The sequence below is a fragment of the Diceros bicornis genome, chromosome 4 (genome assembly GCF_020826845.1).
Source record: "Diceros bicornis minor isolate mBicDic1 chromosome 4, mDicBic1.mat.cur, whole genome shotgun sequence".
Taxonomy (NCBI): domain Eukaryota; kingdom Metazoa; phylum Chordata; class Mammalia; order Perissodactyla; family Rhinocerotidae; genus Diceros; species Diceros bicornis.
The window spans coordinates 75,655,520-75,671,969 of record NC_080743.1 but is presented as its reverse complement, the minus strand read 5'-3'; the positions used below and the strand labels follow the sequence as shown (position 1 = coordinate 75,671,969).

At 47.9% G+C, this 16,450-nt stretch overlaps 1 protein-coding gene across 1 annotated transcript in view; it reads right to left on the bottom strand.

Moving 5' to 3' along the window:
• Positions 1-16,450, bottom strand: part of CAMK1G (calcium/calmodulin dependent protein kinase IG) — a 29,562-nt gene that overhangs the window by 1,394 nt on the left and 11,718 nt on the right. Inside the window, exons 3-11 of the mRNA XM_058538063.1 lie at positions 12,254-12,382; positions 9,117-9,191; positions 6,772-6,910; positions 6,013-6,136; positions 4,569-4,644; positions 3,411-3,523; positions 2,573-2,651; positions 976-1,063; positions 310-734 (exon numbers count right to left, since the gene is read on the bottom strand). Coding sequence (XP_058394046.1) covers positions 310-734; positions 976-1,063; positions 2,573-2,651; positions 3,411-3,523; positions 4,569-4,644; positions 6,013-6,136; positions 6,772-6,910; positions 9,117-9,191; positions 12,254-12,382 — 1,248 coding nt within the window. The remainder of the gene's footprint in view (positions 1-309; positions 735-975; positions 1,064-2,572; positions 2,652-3,410; positions 3,524-4,568; positions 4,645-6,012; positions 6,137-6,771; positions 6,911-9,116; positions 9,192-12,253; positions 12,383-16,450) is intronic.

Sequence of the window (16,450 nt, the reverse complement as noted above, 5' to 3'; positions counted from 1 at the left end):
ATCTCTATTGCTTCACTAAACTTTTACAATACCTCTGTGAGGTAGGCTGAGCAGGTAAATATAATTCAATCAACCCATTTTACAGATGAGCAAACTAGAAACAGAGACATTGATGGACTTGTCAATGGCCACACAGCTAGTGAGTAGTAGGGACAGGACTGGAAGCATTTCCCTTGCCCCCGATCCGGAGGTCTTTCTACCCTACAGAGCGGCCTCTGAGTGGCCAATTTCTTTCAGCCCCGTTGCCTGAGTTGTTTCAGACACAGGCTGAGTGGGGCTATGCCTCTGTCTTTGGCTGAAAATACGTACTGTTTTTTGTTGGCCTTTTTGAGGAGTGTGGGCTCGGAGCAGTAGGAGGACTTCCCTTTGCTCCCGATGCTCAGGCAGCTGGAGCAGCAGCCACAGGGTCCGATGGCCAGGGGCCCCTGCCGCATGGGCACCAGGCTGCTACTGATGCGGAGGGAGCCATTGACTAGGCAGTTGAGGGACCTGCCACCGGGGGCAGTGTGCCAGGGGCCGTGCTGGCAGGGCAGCCGGGTCAGGGCAGGGAGTGCCACATTCTGGTCCAGGGCGGGTGCCTCGGTGATGGTGATCTCAGGGGAGCTGGGTCTCAAGGCTTCCGAGGCTTGAGTGACAGGCGGCCTGTTCTCCACCTCCGGGCGGACGCCCGGGCTGTGCAGGTTCATGTGCAGCTTCCTCATGTGGTGCACCACGGCTGCTGCGTTGAAGGCTTGCTAAGGAGACACAAGACCAGCCTCTGGCTGTCTCCATCCTCAGAGGGCCACGGGGCTCAAGCTTTTCCCTTTGCCCTGTGGCCTCTTGAAACCGAGGTGCCACTTCTCATTTCAGAGAGGGTCCAGGGAGCTCCAGAGTCTGTTGGGAGGCCCCAAGGGAAGCCCCTACACCAGCCCCTGCCCCAGCCCAGCCTCCAGGGGCCCAGAAGAGCCTACCCTCCTCCTGGAGAGGATAACTTACCCTCCACTTGCTCTTGGCAAAGTTCTTCTGGATCTGGAGGCTGACTGACGGGTAGATGTCCCGGTGGAGGGCTGTGTTTCCGTTAATCCTGTGGATGCAGAAGGGACACCTGGCTAGTGGTTGGCTATGGAAACTCAGCCAGGGGATGGGCAGGGTGCTGTGCATGTAGGTCCACGTTAAGTCTAGGGAGTCCCCCAGGAGGAGGGCGACCTACAATAGGAAAGGGCTGGAACCAAGGCTCCTCTGTCCCCCAGGCAGGTCATAGAGCATGCTTTGGCAAAACCAAAACCTTGCTTTAGAGCAGGATTGGCAAACTATGGCCTGTGGGCAAATCTACCGGTTGCCTGTTTTTGTAAATAAGGTCTTACTGGGACACAGACATGCCCATGCATTTGGCTATGGGCGATGGGTATGCTATAATGGAAGAGTTGAGGAGTTGCCACAGAGATGGTACAGCCAGCAAAGCCTAAAATATTTACTATCTGGCTTTTTGCAGAAAAAGTTTACCGACCTCTTGTCAGAGAGCACTTGGGTTGTCACCATTGTTTAGCTCAAAACTTTGCTCAGAACCCACGTCCTCCTGGAAGCCTTCCTCAATGAGGCCCCCAGATATAGGCTGCCCCCTTCCCTTCCCCTCAGCCTCTCATTCACCCGTCTCTGTATTCCTCATATGCTTGCTATGTGTACAGTCCTTGGTAGGCACTTAGGGACCCAGAGGAGTAACAGACGTGGGCCCTGATCCCTAGGGGCTTTCACTGTAGATGTGGACCTTGTTTCTTGCTGTGAGCTAGAGTAATTCACGGTAAGCTGGGTAATTGATAAAGAGAGATGGGCCGGTCTGCCTGGACTGCAGGAGCCAGGGCTTCAGGTAAGGACAGAGGCTGCTCTGGATCCTGGAGGATGCTACATACAAGGCAAGAGGCAGGACTTTCTAGGTGGTGAATGTGGTATGACCCAAGGTGTAGTTCGGAAAGAGCTTGGAATATGGGCGGGGGAGGGCAGGGAGACAATATAGCTTTAGGCCTTCCTAGAATAGAGAAGGTGTGTTGGGAATCCTGGGAAATGAAGTTGGAGATAAAGGATCAGGCTGGATTAGGGAAAACTTGGAAAAACAAAGGAATTGAGGCTTGCCATGGTAGGAAATGGGGAACTATTGTAAATTCTTGAGCAGGGGTGTAGCATGAAGAAAAGAAGTATTTTAAGATTTTATTTACCCACTTTACCAATTGGTTGCTTTGTGATTGTTCTCAAATCACCACAACCTTTGACCCCAGATGCTCTTAAGGACAGAGCAGAGTTGCCTATTCCCGGGTGTCCCTTGAGTATTGCACCCTAGTGCTGGGTGACAGTGCCTGGCTGTGTCTGCCTCCTGCACTTGACTGGACTACCCAGCTGCCACCCTTGGGTCAAACCTGCTCAGGTAAACACTGTTTGCATCTCCAGCTGGACCTGATGAACACTGCTATGCTCCTTGGATGTCACAACAGTAAACAGCTCAGGGCAAGCAGATTCCAGGGAAATGCAGTGTGAACCAGTCAGCATGGTGTTTTGGGAGCCACCAGACTGGGGTCTAGGACCCACACCATTCCTCACTCACCAGGGGTGCCTCAAGGCCTTCTCACAGGTGTACCGCACATTCGGGTCCTTCTCCAGCAAGTGGCAAATAAAATCCTTGGCTAAGGGGAGCAATCAAAGACACGACAACTAAGGACCAGATTTCATGACTGATGGAAATTCACTTCCGGGCTGGTGGGTGGCAGAGAATGCATCTTTAGCTAATCTTCCAAAAAGGCAATTTTAAGAGTCTTAAAAGAGGAAAAAAATTCAAACCACCTAACAACAACCCACCATAAACCACCAAAGACACGCTCTACACAGCCTCACCCACACAGCACTGCAGATACATCTCGTCACGAGGCACCAACACGCGTGCACACCATGCGGGCGTGCATTTGCACTGATTCAGGGGCCAGCACCTGCACATGGGCTCACATGTGAGTGCTGGCTTTTTCCAGCTCTGATCTCTGCTTAATGGAGCCAACAACATGTAACGACTGCCTTCTCACACACAGAACTTGCGTGTTCTCGGTCTTGTTATGTAAAAGGCAAAACGTGGCCTTGGTTTTGCCACTTCTGCCTGGAACACTCCCTGTGCCTGGCTCTGCCCTCCTGGCCCTCATCTAAACTACCTGCCCCTCTTTAGCAGACATACTGTGGTTCTGCCTCTAGGAAAACAAAAGCATGAACCTTAGATGCAAATAATTTATTCATCCTTTGAACCAGATGAAGATTTCTCTACTTTCCTGGGCAGCCTGTTCTGTAAGGTTCCCTGGGGACTTTCAAGAGCCAGGACTGTCATCCTTTGTTAAGCTCTTTTCTCTTGGCAGCCTCTGCCTTGAGCCTGTTATCTTGTCCTTCACACTCACTGGCCTTACCTGACTCAGAAATGTCATCCCAGAATGGAGACTCAAACTCATAGTAGCCCTCCTTGATCTTCTCAAAAAGCTTAGACTCAGTTTCTTCATAGAAAGGGGGATACCCACACAACCTGCAGTGGCACAGAAAGGAGGTATGCCGCTGAACAACCCCGTGGACCCTGGGCCAGCCTCTCCCCTCTGCCCAGCCTCCCACCGTTGTACACAGGCAGGCAACAGGTCTCTGACCAGCACTGTGACCAGGACATGGATCTGCCTCTGATTCAGGAATGATGCAGGTCCCATCGAGTGTCTATGCAGAAGCCAAAGCTCGGGATGGGCAGCGCTGGAAGGCCCCTTTGTACCTTTGTACCAAATCCTCGCCCCCTCTCCCTGTACTTCCCCCGAATTCTTAGATGATGTGTAAAATATCTTTAAGAAGGATGGTAGGATCTCCACTTGAATGTAAGTTTCATGAGGGATTTTTTTTAGGCTCTTTTGTTCTTTATTCTTTAGTACCTAAACCAGTGATTGGCACAGAGTAGGCAGTCAATGAATATTTGCTAAGTAAATGAAGGAATGAGAGTAGTTATTCAACATAAGCTGAGGAAAGACAGAACTGAATCCACACTAAGGGGTAAATCACTAATAGCAGGTTATTTTTCTAAGAGCACATTTTGCTATAGGTGAGGTGGAATGGTGGGGAAGGGGTGATGAGCAGGTTTGGAAAGGAGACCTAAGAATGTGTGGAGAGGAGCAATGACCAGGTTCATCCAGGCCATCAATTTACCTTGGGCTGAAGTCGTCACAGGCTGAGATGGGAACACTGTGCCCACTTGGCATCCAGGCTTGGCTTGGCCTCTCCCCTTTTCATTGCTCATTCAGAGCAGGACTCAACACATTTATGTATAGTAAATGCGGGTGGGGGTGCAGGAAGAGGGTGCTGAACAGTGGGTTCACACTGAACTCTCTTTTTTAACCTGATGGAGATCACGATAGGAACCTTTGGAGCTGCGTGCATGAGTAAGTGTATGTGTGTCTCTGTGTGTGTGTGTGTGTGTAGGCACGTGTACATACACATGCTTTGGGGGTGGATGCTGCTTGAGGAGCAGCAGGAGAGAGGAGAAAAAGGGGTGAGCAAGCGCTGCGACTTCTGAGCCAATGCCAGCTTCTACTCACAATATGTAAGTGATGACGCCAATGGACCAGCAATCCACAGCCTTGCTGTAGGGTTTCTGGGCCAACACTTCCGGAGCTGCAACAAACCAAAGGTAGAGTCAGGGCTGGGGCGAGAGGAGAGGGCTGAGGGGTGAGGGCCGAAGGTCAGGAAGAGGCTTAGAGAAGAGGACTAGGGCAGACCCTGGGATGGTGCTGTTGCTATAAGACTGAAAACTCCCTTAGGGCAGGGACTGTGTCTCTCCCATCAGACTAAATCTTCCTCTATCAGACTGGAAAGTCCATGACAGGGCCTATGACTCCCCCATCAGACTGGGGATCTCCAGAGCTATGTCTCCCCCATCAGGCTGAGTAGTCTCTGAAGGCAGGGCATGTGTCTCCCTACTCAGTTGGGGGATCCTCAGGGCAGAAGCTGTGTGTCTCCCTTCAGACAGGGGAAATCTGTGAGGTAGGGGCCGTCTCTCTACCCGTAGACTGGGATCTTCCTGAAGGCAGAGACTGAGTCTCGCCTGTTAAGTGAGGAACTCCCAGAGGGCAGGTAGTAACTGTCCCATCAGTCTCTGGTACCTTCTGAGAGCAGGGCTTAGTCTGCCCCGTCAGATGGAGAGCTCCATGAGGGAATGAGTCATGTTGTCCTCTCACTGGGGGCTTTGGGACAGTAGAGAGCTACCTTCTGTATTTATCCCAGATACCAGTGCTTTGTACCCAGTGGGACTCCACACCTGATGGTAAATGACTCACCTCTCATTTAGGGAGAGAACAGATTCCCTCTATTGAGTCAGGGTTCTGCTTCCCACTTCCCATCCCCAACCAGGTGATGACTGGCTAAGAGGGAAGGGGCAGGAGTGGATGCTCTGAGTTTCGGCTTTCTCCCCATGGATCTCAGGAATGCTCTCACTTGGTAACTTGCCCGCTCGTACTTTTTGGGGGCCCATTTATGCCAGTTTCCTAGGGTGTTTCTTTGGGTGTATATCTGAGGGCCCATATCTGGGCCCTCAGATTCAAATTCAACACTATGGCTCTGGATACCAGGATACCAACAATTGGGGATCTGAGGTCTCCTCTAGAAGGCAGAAAGGAAAGAGGGGCTAGTGGTCAACTCCCTAGCAGTCTAATGATCTCTGGGTTTGTGATCTTGTCTTTGCCCCTGGTCTAGCTGGAAAGACAAAGGCAGTAAGCCTATCTGCAAAAGTGAGAGACAAAGTAAAGGCAGTGGCTGTGGGAAAGACTCAGTTGTGGGTTGTCTTAAAGATGTTGGATTTGGGAGCAGTAGGGGTAGTTCCGGAGAGTGATGGATTGGCTGGCCCTAAACCTCCTAAGTGAATGCCCTACCTGGATTGCCCCTGAAGTTGAACCCTGTCCCCCCACAACCACCCTTCCCTGTGAATAATATCCATGTGGTTAAACACAGCCAACTGGTTAACCTCCCTCCTGCTCCCAGACTCACCCACATAGCCAGGGGTCCCACAGGCAGTGGACATGACACCGCTCTGCTCCATCTTAGACAGACCAAAGTCTGTGATCATGATCTTAGAATTCTCTTCAGGGGTGAGGTACAGCAGGTTTTCAGGCTGTGGAAGAAGAGAAATATCACGTAGTATAGGATATAATCACCTGAAACACATAATTTCTTAGGAAGCTGCACCCTGGGCTCCTGGCTTCAAGGCCAAGCTCATCTCCCCCCATTCTTCCCTCCTTCCTCCTCCCGTCTTCCTCCCCCTCTGCACTCTAGCACTCTGTATTTTGCTTATGGTCCTGACTTTGCTCAGCTTTATAGCCATTAACATCCCAATCCCTCCCTCTCCTCCTCCCCAACTACCCTAAGACTGTTTGTTTTTTGAGGGAACCAGCCCCTAGTTAATTGTCTCTGATCTCTCTAAAGTCTGGTACCTGACTGATGCAATGCTGACCCTCAACAAGGATTTATTACATTTGATTTTGACTGTGGCTGGGTTCCACAAACGTGTGGATTACCTTGGTATCCTAATTATGGTGAAGCCTAGTGAAAAGTTCAGTAAAGACTGTGTACAAATTAACAATGATTGTTCAGTCATCCAAGATTTATTTAAGAAATCTAAGGGCAGATGGGGCCTTAGGAGTCTGTTCATCCAACCCTCTCATTTTACAGAGCTTAGACTGCGCATGACCTATGCAGCTTCCTAAAGGGTCATTCTCGGTTTCCCATCAAAGACTCCTGCCGTGGCACCTTTAAGTCTCTGTGGACGATGCCATTCTCGTGGAGGTATTTCACGGCTGACAAGACCTGCTGGATCACTAGGCTGGCATCCTTCTCTGTGTAGACACCCCGCTCCAGGATCCGGTCAAAGAGCTCCCCACCAGAAACACTGTGGGCACAGGGGCAAATGCAGGAATCCAGTTATTAGTTCAGGTCAAAGGGACATGAATGTGTTTGTTCTGTAGCCAGGGGGACACAGCTGTGGTGGAATAGGCAGGTGCCCACAGACCATTATTCGAGGGGTGCAGGGAGGACTACCCCAGACTCAGAACTCCTCCTTTGGGTGCCTGGAATGATATCACTAGGGAGTCATTTCTTTGGGCCAACGATTGACTTCTCCCTGAAAAATTCCTTTAAAATGCAAAATGCACCTGGTTAGGGTCTAGCAAGAAGCCAATAATCCCTTAGTGCAGGCACATTTCTTAGCTGCCTTCTTTCCTGGCCTAGGACACAGGAAGCCGTGAGGAAAAGGAGAGGTGAAACTGAAATCAGGCAAAGTAGGTAAGAGAAGGCATGCAAATGAGACTAACCTTTGTGCTTTTGTCAGGATTTCTTTCCTCATTTTGGAAAATTGGGCTACCTCAAGCTAGAATTATAGGGTGGAGTTGTAGCACTATTCTGAGGCTCAAATGGCATGGTATACTAGGATTCAGGGGATCTTTAAGATCAAGTCTGGTCCCCGTCTCTCAAATGCCACCTACATTATTTTTGCCAAGAAGTTTTCTAGTTAGTACTGGAACATCTCAGTAGTAGGGAACTCCCTACCTCCTAAGACAGACTGTTCTATCTTTTGTCACCGTCTCAATATTTTTATATAGTATGATGGAACATGACTCCCTGTAGTTTCTACCGGCACACACCAATTCCACCCATTAGGGCCACACAGAACAAGAATACCATCCTCTCACACGAAGCCTTTCAAGTATGCGAAGACAGTGAAATGCTCTCCTCAGGCCTTCTCTGGAATAAACATCCCAGACTACTTCAACCATGGGCCAGGGTTTCCAGTTCTCTCACCATCCCAGCCCCCTTTTCACTGCTCCATGACATTGGATATGGATATGCACACTTGACAGGACCATGCAGGAATGAGGAAGTAGAACTTCAATCAAAATGCACACATCCTACTCCTTTCGTTTCTGTCCTGAAGCTCTAGGCTCCGTGGCAGGGGCTGGAGGCCCATGACAAAGATGCTCTTTGTATACAACTGTGAATTCCTGACTTGGAAGGGCCTGGGTCCTGGAGCTGGCACTCTAGTAGGCTTGACGGGTTCTTCAGTGACGTCTAAATTTGCCCCCTTCTCTGCCTCCCCTTAGCTGTCTGAATGACTGTGTGCTAATCCTGTTGAATTGGCCTCATTAAGGTGCACATGGTCCCTGCTCACTTGTTAGTGCTGCTCTGGGCGCACCCCCAATCTCACTCCCTTGACTGCCTGCTACCTCTAGCCATGGCCTCAGGTGAGCCTGGGAGTTAATAGGCTGCTTAGGCCTGAGTTAGCTCATTGAAGTTTCTGAGGAATCAGCCTGTCAGTCAAAACATTGCATCCAGCTACCCTGAGATTGCAGAGTGGTGTGTGTGTGTACTTTATAAGTAGAAGTGTCTCTGAGCCCAAGACTGAGCCCTCAGGAGCAATGACCAACCCTTATAGCAGTCACTCAGGCAGAACTCTTATTTGTATATGACAATGATGCAGAAATTTTTCTAATGAGGTACCATTTCCGTCCCACAGATGGACCATCACAGCCTGTTTTAACTTTGGGTGGCTCTCTTTTGAGAAAGATTTTCTTTATATTGAATTGAAATCTACCTACCTGTGGCTTCTACTCCCACAGTAATTTTACCCTGGAGTGATGTTAAAATATTTAATATACAGTATGATGGACATGGACTGACTGGTCAAAATAGACTCAAGCCGTGGTGCCAGAGAAGGGTTCTGGAGGCCCCCTGCTATGCCACACATTACTCCTTCAGTCATAGGTTTGTGGGAGGTCTAAAGAGTCCAAGGGGAGGCACCGGGACAGCAGAGGAGGACAGACAGGTTGGGGTCACATCTACTTGCTGACTGGCAGGAAATATTTGAACAACTGGTAAGGCTGTACTGCAACGTACCAACTCAATAGTCAGGCCTAGTTTTACCCCTCAGCCCACACAGAACATGTCCGTGACCAGAGGCATTCTTGGCATTTCAGAGCCTCTTGAACTAATTCTTGATTTTGTCTTTCAATCACCATCCTTCCCTCACCACCGACCAGCCTGTTCTAGGCCTCCCAGGCCCCATGAGACGTCTGTGGAGGAAGCGGGTCACCTTCACTTACAGCTGCATGACCAGGTAGTAGTGAGTGGTGCTCTCATAGATGTCCTCCAGGGTCACGATGTTTTCATGCTTGATCCTGGGGAAAAATAAAGGTCATGGTGAAAGGTATGTGGCTTAGGTTGTCCAGACAAAGAATGCAGACCCAGCCCAGCTGGACTTGTATTTCTGTTAGAGACTCTTCATGATAATGTTTAGGAAGATCATGTCCTTGTGAAGCCTTCCTAATAAGTAGGCAGTGACAAAGAAATCCCAGAGGAAAGATTCCCAGAGTAGAGTTCAATCCATATTTTTGAATGGATAACTGATCATCCTGCCTTTAGGGAACAAACATTTCATTGTTACTTTAGGAATCTCTTTAAACTTTACCAAAAGAGAGTTACAAGAACTGAGGAAGGCTAAGGAAGCACCCCCAATTAGATTATTCTACAAAATGTGTATCCAGATCTCCTTCAGAAACATCGCATGAAGAAAGTGGACTGCAACAGGAGGGATTTAGGTTAGCTAAGCCTCCTCATGGGAAATCACAGAGGAAGTGTTGCAAAATTATTGTTCCAGGATATTGTAAGAAGCAGGGCAGATGCTCGTTTTGGGGGTCAGTTCTGTGGATGCCTTAGATCAGTGATTCTCAACCAGGGGCTATTTTATCCCTCAGGGGACATTTGGCAATATCTAGAGACATTTTTATCACAACTCAGGAGGGGGGAGGTGATATTGGCATTTAGTGGGTAGAGGCAGGAATGCTGCTAAACATCCTACAATGCACAGGACAGCCCCCAACCCAACAAAAAATTATCTAGTCTAAAATGTCAATAGCCCTGCGGTTGGGAAACCTGGCTCTAGATTACCTCTGCCTGGGATTACTCAGAGGCCGAGGCAAGAAGAATAATCATACTAACTGTGGACTTGGCTTCCCAGGCAGCAATTCTGTGCATGCCTATCCAGTAGGACAATTTCTAGGGGGTTTTACTCATGGCTGGGCAGCACAGGCGTTAAGAACTTAGACTCTACGTCAATTGGGTCTGAGTTCAGATCTGTCGTAGGCGCTTACTAATTGTGTAACTTTGACTGGCTTACCCAAATCTTCTAAGCCTCACTTTCCTTGTCTGTAAAGTACATCTCTCTCTTACAGTTATATCAGGATTAAAAGAGATAATGCATGTAAAATGCTTAGTACAGTGCCTGGGGAATAGCAAACACATAATCAATAGTAGCTATTATCTTTAAGATAGTTCTAAAAATATAGAACCTCTTGCAGTGGTTACCTGATGGATTCAACTACACTTATAAGCTGACAATGCTAACATTAATTTATCATTGATTCACTCTGTGAACAAATATTTATTGAGCACCTATGCTGTTAGGGTCTAATAATACAGTGCAATGGTAAGAAAGACCAGTATAGTCCTTGTTCTCTATGAGTCTACAGTCTGTCTCTGCTCTAATCTCTCTGGAGCCCAGACCTATATCTCCAACATCCTACCAGACACCTCAGTGTAGAGATAGATGGATACTTATATTCAATATGTTCCAACCCTTTTTGTTTTTCTATTTCCTCCTTCCAAGCTTACATGTCCTTTTTGTTCTCTATCCCAAGCAACGATATTACTGTCCACTTAATTGCTCAATCTCAGGGCCGTTTTTAATGCTTTTTCTCTTTTACATTCTTATCAGCGAATCCCAAACCCAATCACTTCTGTCTCTGAGATGTCTCTTGAACCCAGTCTTCTTGCCCCCACATGATCCTGCCACTACTTTTGCTTGTATCCTCATTTCTTGCCTAGATTATTGAGAAAGTCTTATAACTGGTTTCTCATCTTCCAGGCTGGCATCCTCCAATCCATCCTTCACCATGCTTAAGAGGGATGGCTCTAAAATATAAATCTGATCATGTGACTCCTTACATAAAATCCTTTGATGACTTTTCTCTGCCCGTGAATAAAGTCAACATTCTTTGTTTTTTGTTTTTTGTTTTTTTTTGTGAGGAAGATCAGCCCTGAGCTAACATCCATGCCAATCCTCCTCTTTTTGCTGAGGAAGACTGGCCCTGAGCTAACATCCGTGCCCATCTTCCTCCACTTTATGTGGGACATTGCCACAGTGGGATGCCACCACAGCATGGCCTGACAAGCGGTGCGTCCGCGTGCACCTGGGATCCGAACCTGGGCCGCCAGCAGCGGAGGACGCTCACTTAACCACCACGCCACAGAGCTGGCCCCAAAAGTCAACATTCTTGGTCATGGCATCCAAGACCCTTTATAATGAGGTCCTACTGACCACTGTGGTTTCATCTCCTGTCCTGTGACGGTACTCACTCTAGGTTCAGAGGCTTCCAATACTGACTCTTCTCTAACATCCCTCGCACTTCCATGATTCTACGTTACAGTTTATGCTACTCTCGGCCTGAATTCCTTTTCTGCACTGCCCCTCCTGCCTCCACAACTTACTACTCATCTATCAGGTCCCACTTCTCTGAAAATGTACCTAATAATCAATACTCATAAAAACACACATGTAGGCAGAATGAATCTGTCTCCTCTAATCTGTCTCCTCTTCTGTTAGTGTGGCTCACATCCAACGGGTTAGAGTTTGTTATGAGCACCTCTGTCTCCACCCAGAAAACGTGAGCTCCCGAGGGTAAGGAATTTTGTCAGCCTCATTCAGTCCTAATGTCTAATATACTTTTGGCATACAATAGGGTTTATTATACGAGTCCCACTGTAAACATGTGATGATTTGTTATTATAGCCTCTATTATGATGGTTGGGGTGCTGAACTTACATTTGCTTTGGTACAAACTGAGGCTAATTTCCAAATCTTATGCTACTTCCTTAATTATTGATTCTTCCTGGTATTGGTTCTCAATGGATTTTTGTTCTTTTGAGCTAATTACTCTCTGATCTACGTGCACAAACCAGCTCTGCTACCAGTTGGTTTACTAGTCAATTTGCTACAAAAATAAATCAGCCAAGATGGCTATCTAGCTAAACTTAGCTGATTGATCAAACTGACCCATCAGCTCAATCAATGGGAGCAACGCCTTTGGGTGTGGAAATCCAGCCCCAGTCCTTCTCGAAGGTAATTTGTGAAGGAAATGTTGTGATCCCACAGTTGTACCTGACCAACTCTAGGACCACTCACTTTTTCAATACAGCGATCTCATTCTCCAGGCTGCTGTCCCGGAAGGCAGGTGACTTCTTGATGCACTTCAGGGCAAAGAGCTTCCCAGTCACCCTTTGCTTCACCAAGAAAACTTCCGAAAAAGCTCCTCTGAATAGAAGACACCAGGAGATAAAAATTAGTACTGGCTGGCTGGAGAACATTGCTGGAGGCAAAACCAAAGGGAAGATGAAGGAAGGTGTGGCTGGTAATAAGTTTCCCTTGTTGTTCTGGGCACCTGATGTGCTGTATTGATGGCAGAGCCTATCTGATTTGCCATTGTGTCCTTTCTTTCATAGATCATGTGGGAAAGAAAAGATTCTACTACAGACTTGGGGACTAGGTGGTTGCTATTTCCTGGTTCTATAATTTGAGAAGGACTCCCAGAGACTATGCTTTAGCTGTGAAAAGATTTCTTCACTTGGCAAACTCGTTAAAGAGAGACCATTGCACAGTCTATTTGCTTTGCTTCTTCCAACATGGTGCAGTGTGGCATGCTGGAGTGGCCATTGGAGGTAGCACTGGGGGACAGGGCTCAGACACAGTGAGCAATAAAAGACTCCTGTATCAGTTTTAGAAGGTGATAATCACCTTGAACCAATGATCAGAGGCAAGGGGGCTGAGCATCCTCTCATTCAGTAGCATCTGTAAGAACAAAAGACAGAACCCAGCAGCTCTGGGGCAGTCTTTCTGAAGATAGACAAGATAGAATCCAATGCAAACACGCTATAGGATTCCAAATTACAGACTTCTTGGTTTGAAGGGGGTCCTCTGGAGACCAGGCCATCAGAACAGCGGTTAGCTAGCGGTGGATGCTGGTGCCTGATTGCCCAAGTTAGAACCTCAGCTTTTTGGGTGGCAAGTCACTTAACTTCTATACACCCAGGTTCTCATCTGAAAAGTGAGAATGTCAACAGTATCTGATTCATAGAGTTGTTTAGAAGATTAAATGAGTTAATATATGTAAAGTGCTTAAAAGCCTACCGGACATCTATTAAACGACGTGTTACATACTATTATTGTTATCATTATTATCATTTGAATATCATTTGGGAGAACACCTGGTAGCCACAAGAGGAGATAGAGTTTAAGTGAGGAAACAGCTGAGCCATGCTCGCCCCTGCCATCTGGGTATTCTAGAATGCAGGCCAATAGCAGTCAAGCTGTGTAAGGACTTTCAGAATCTGCATTAGAAAATACTCGGTGCTTCCTGTGTCTGGGCTTTCTGTTTCCCCAGCTGCCCTTAGAAGTGAGTTAATCAGAGCCTTCAGAGCTTGCTCCATTCATTCGTTCATTCACTCAGCCCTTCAATCAGGATTTATTGAACATCTACTGAGTCTTAGACACTGGAGATAAAGAGGTGAGTGCTTCTGCTCTTAAGGAAGCCTGTAGACTAGTGAAGAAACAGACAAATGAGCAATTAACATTTGATTTGAAAATGTTATTAGGCATTCAGTGAAAGCTTGTGGAGCTCTCTGTGTTCAGCACTGGGGTTAGTGTTGGTCTAGCTTAGAATCTAGTGTGAGAGATAGATGCGTACAGATAAACAGGGGGTATTACGAGACCACAGAAAATGGACACTTAAGACAGGGCCTCTGCTCTGATTGGGCAGGTTGTAGGCTGCACACTTCCAGCAGATGCCATTCACCTTGGAGCCACTGTACACTTTCATACAATAATTATTACAACATTTTTTCCCCCAGTAGAGAGCAGGCTAGAGAAAAGGGCACTTTTTCCTAGTTTGTACAATATGACCACTTGGGATAGCTGAGGAGCACATAAATCATGGCCCTCGGACTTAAGAACACTCTGAACTCAGTTTTAAGGGATGAATGAACGTTAGCCCAGTGTAAAAACAAGTTGGAAGTGATGCTTCATGTGGGGGTGGGGAAGAGGCATGAGAAAAAGCATGGAGGTGCAGGACAGCAGGTAGGGGTGGGGCTGCCAGAAGGTAGTCCAGCACCCTTTGTGAAGTATGAGGCAGGGAACAATGGGAGGTGAATGGAGATGGGTACCATGTCCTATGCCTGGATGCTTATGGAAAATTCTCAATAAGTGTTTGTGTACTGGACAGATGGATGGATGGATGATGGATGGATGGATGGATAGATGGATGGATGGATTTGTGAGAAGTTTGGACTGGGATGAGTTATGTATTCTACTCATCTTTAGACTCCACTTTCCTTATCTGTAAAATGAGAGAGTTGAACCACATGGCCTTAAAGATTCCTTCCACCTGTGACATTCTGGGATCCAACTTCAGAGTTCTCCCTTTCACCTGTGCATTTAGAACTACTCATGGATGGTCTTCTGCTTTCAAAGCTGACACTCACTCTGGGTCCTCTTGTGGAATGAGACCAAATTAAGCCCTTCCCGGGGGTGCCATTTACATTGCAATGTACGTAAATGGCACCTCCCAGAATTGTGCAATGTTGTGGCAATTTGAAATGGTGTTATTGTTCTTTTGCCTCAGGCCATTTTATACAGTTTGTGTGTGTGGGTGGGTGCACGTGCACGTATTTGGAGTGTGTCTGGCAGGGGCAGGGGAGAGCGACTAGAAGACTTAATTGTGCCATCTGTCAGACTGGGGAGCAGAGAGCTAGCTTTGAGCAGCCAAGGTTGCTTGGGTCAGAAGGCAAGAAAGGCAGAGCCTTCAGAGCCAGGAGTGCTTGTTGCAACAGAATTTGGTTTGCGTTTCCTACTCTGGGTAGTTCTCCACTCTTGCTGGGAGCCTGGGTGGTGGGGGAGGTGGGGGCGAATCCAAGGAGAGAAATCTCTTCCTGGGCAGAGAAAGGAGGAGGCCTGAGACTTGGGTGACCTACCTGCTGGGGACTAGCTTTGCCCAGTGTCCCAACAGCTGCCCTAGGGTGCCGAAACTGTGGGTGGTGGCTGGGCCAATTTAGCAAAAGCCTATTCTCCCTGGGGGTTGTTCCAGAGGAGCTGAGGGCCAGAGAAAAGAGGTCTTTGCCCGGAATTCTGGTGCATCCTGATCAGGGGAGTCTGCTCTGCCCATCTGCTCCCCTTCCACAGCACGTCACCTTGGTAACTCCACGGGATCTGCTGCCTGGGGCTGCCTGTCCCCCTCCTGAGCACACAGAGGTGCCTTCTCTTCAGCTTTTGCTCAGCCCTAAATGCTGCATCAGCTGTGACTTGCCCCCCGTCTTGTCCTCCTGCTTCCCTCAGATCGGTGCAGGGCTGAATCCGTTAGAGCCACCAGGGGCACTTAAAATAGAGATTCCTGGCCGCTGGGTCTTATCTCCCCAAATCCCAGTGTAGCAGGTCTAGGACCAGCAATCTGTATTTTTCAAAAATTACCTAGGCTAAAATATTAGGGAATTATTATTAACTTTTTTGAGTGTAACAATAATATTGTGGATATGGAAGAAAATGCCTTTGTTCTTAGGAGATGCAGATGGAAGGATTCAGAGGTGATGCGTCATGATATTTGCAACCTGTTTACAAATTGTTCAGTGACATATGTATATGTGTGAAAACAAATTTAGTGAAATGTTAACAATTGTTGAATTTAGGTGGTGGGTATATTGGTGTTCACTGTACTATTATTTCATCTTTTCTTTACTTAAACATTTTCACAGTTAAAAGTCAGCGGGATAAGCTCCCAGGTGCCTCTGATGTACCCCTGGGTTTAGAAGCTGCTGTGGCAGACCTCACTGAGCTCCATGGAGACAGCATGTGTCTGTCTTCTGATAGTCCTTCAGCACGGTGAATAAGCTCTTGCCAACCTGGGCTTCCTTTTCTTGATTTTTGGGATGCATAGCAGATCATTTCTGATTCACTCATGAGTCTTGTCTCTTTCTCTTGCCAAAAACCCCCTCTCTAGCCACCCCCGTCTTGGCAAAGGCCCTTGATGGCCGGCCAACACTCTGATGACCAGCGCCACCGCTGAGATCTTTCTGTGTGCAGAGCCCGACACTTGGGCTCAGGGAGGGCTCAGAGGCCTCCTCTCAGGGCTGCGCCTGGCTCCTCTCTGTCTACAGCGAGAGTGGGGGCAGCCGTCATCGCCTGAGGTCATTGCCTCCCAGCCAAGGCAGAGGGAGCTAAACTTAGCCAGAGTTGGCTAAAGCGAAAGCTTGCTTGAATGGACAGCCAGCTAACTGCCCCTCACTTCCCTGGGCCCAATTAGCCCAGGCTAATTAGCTGACCAGCTGGGGTTCTGAG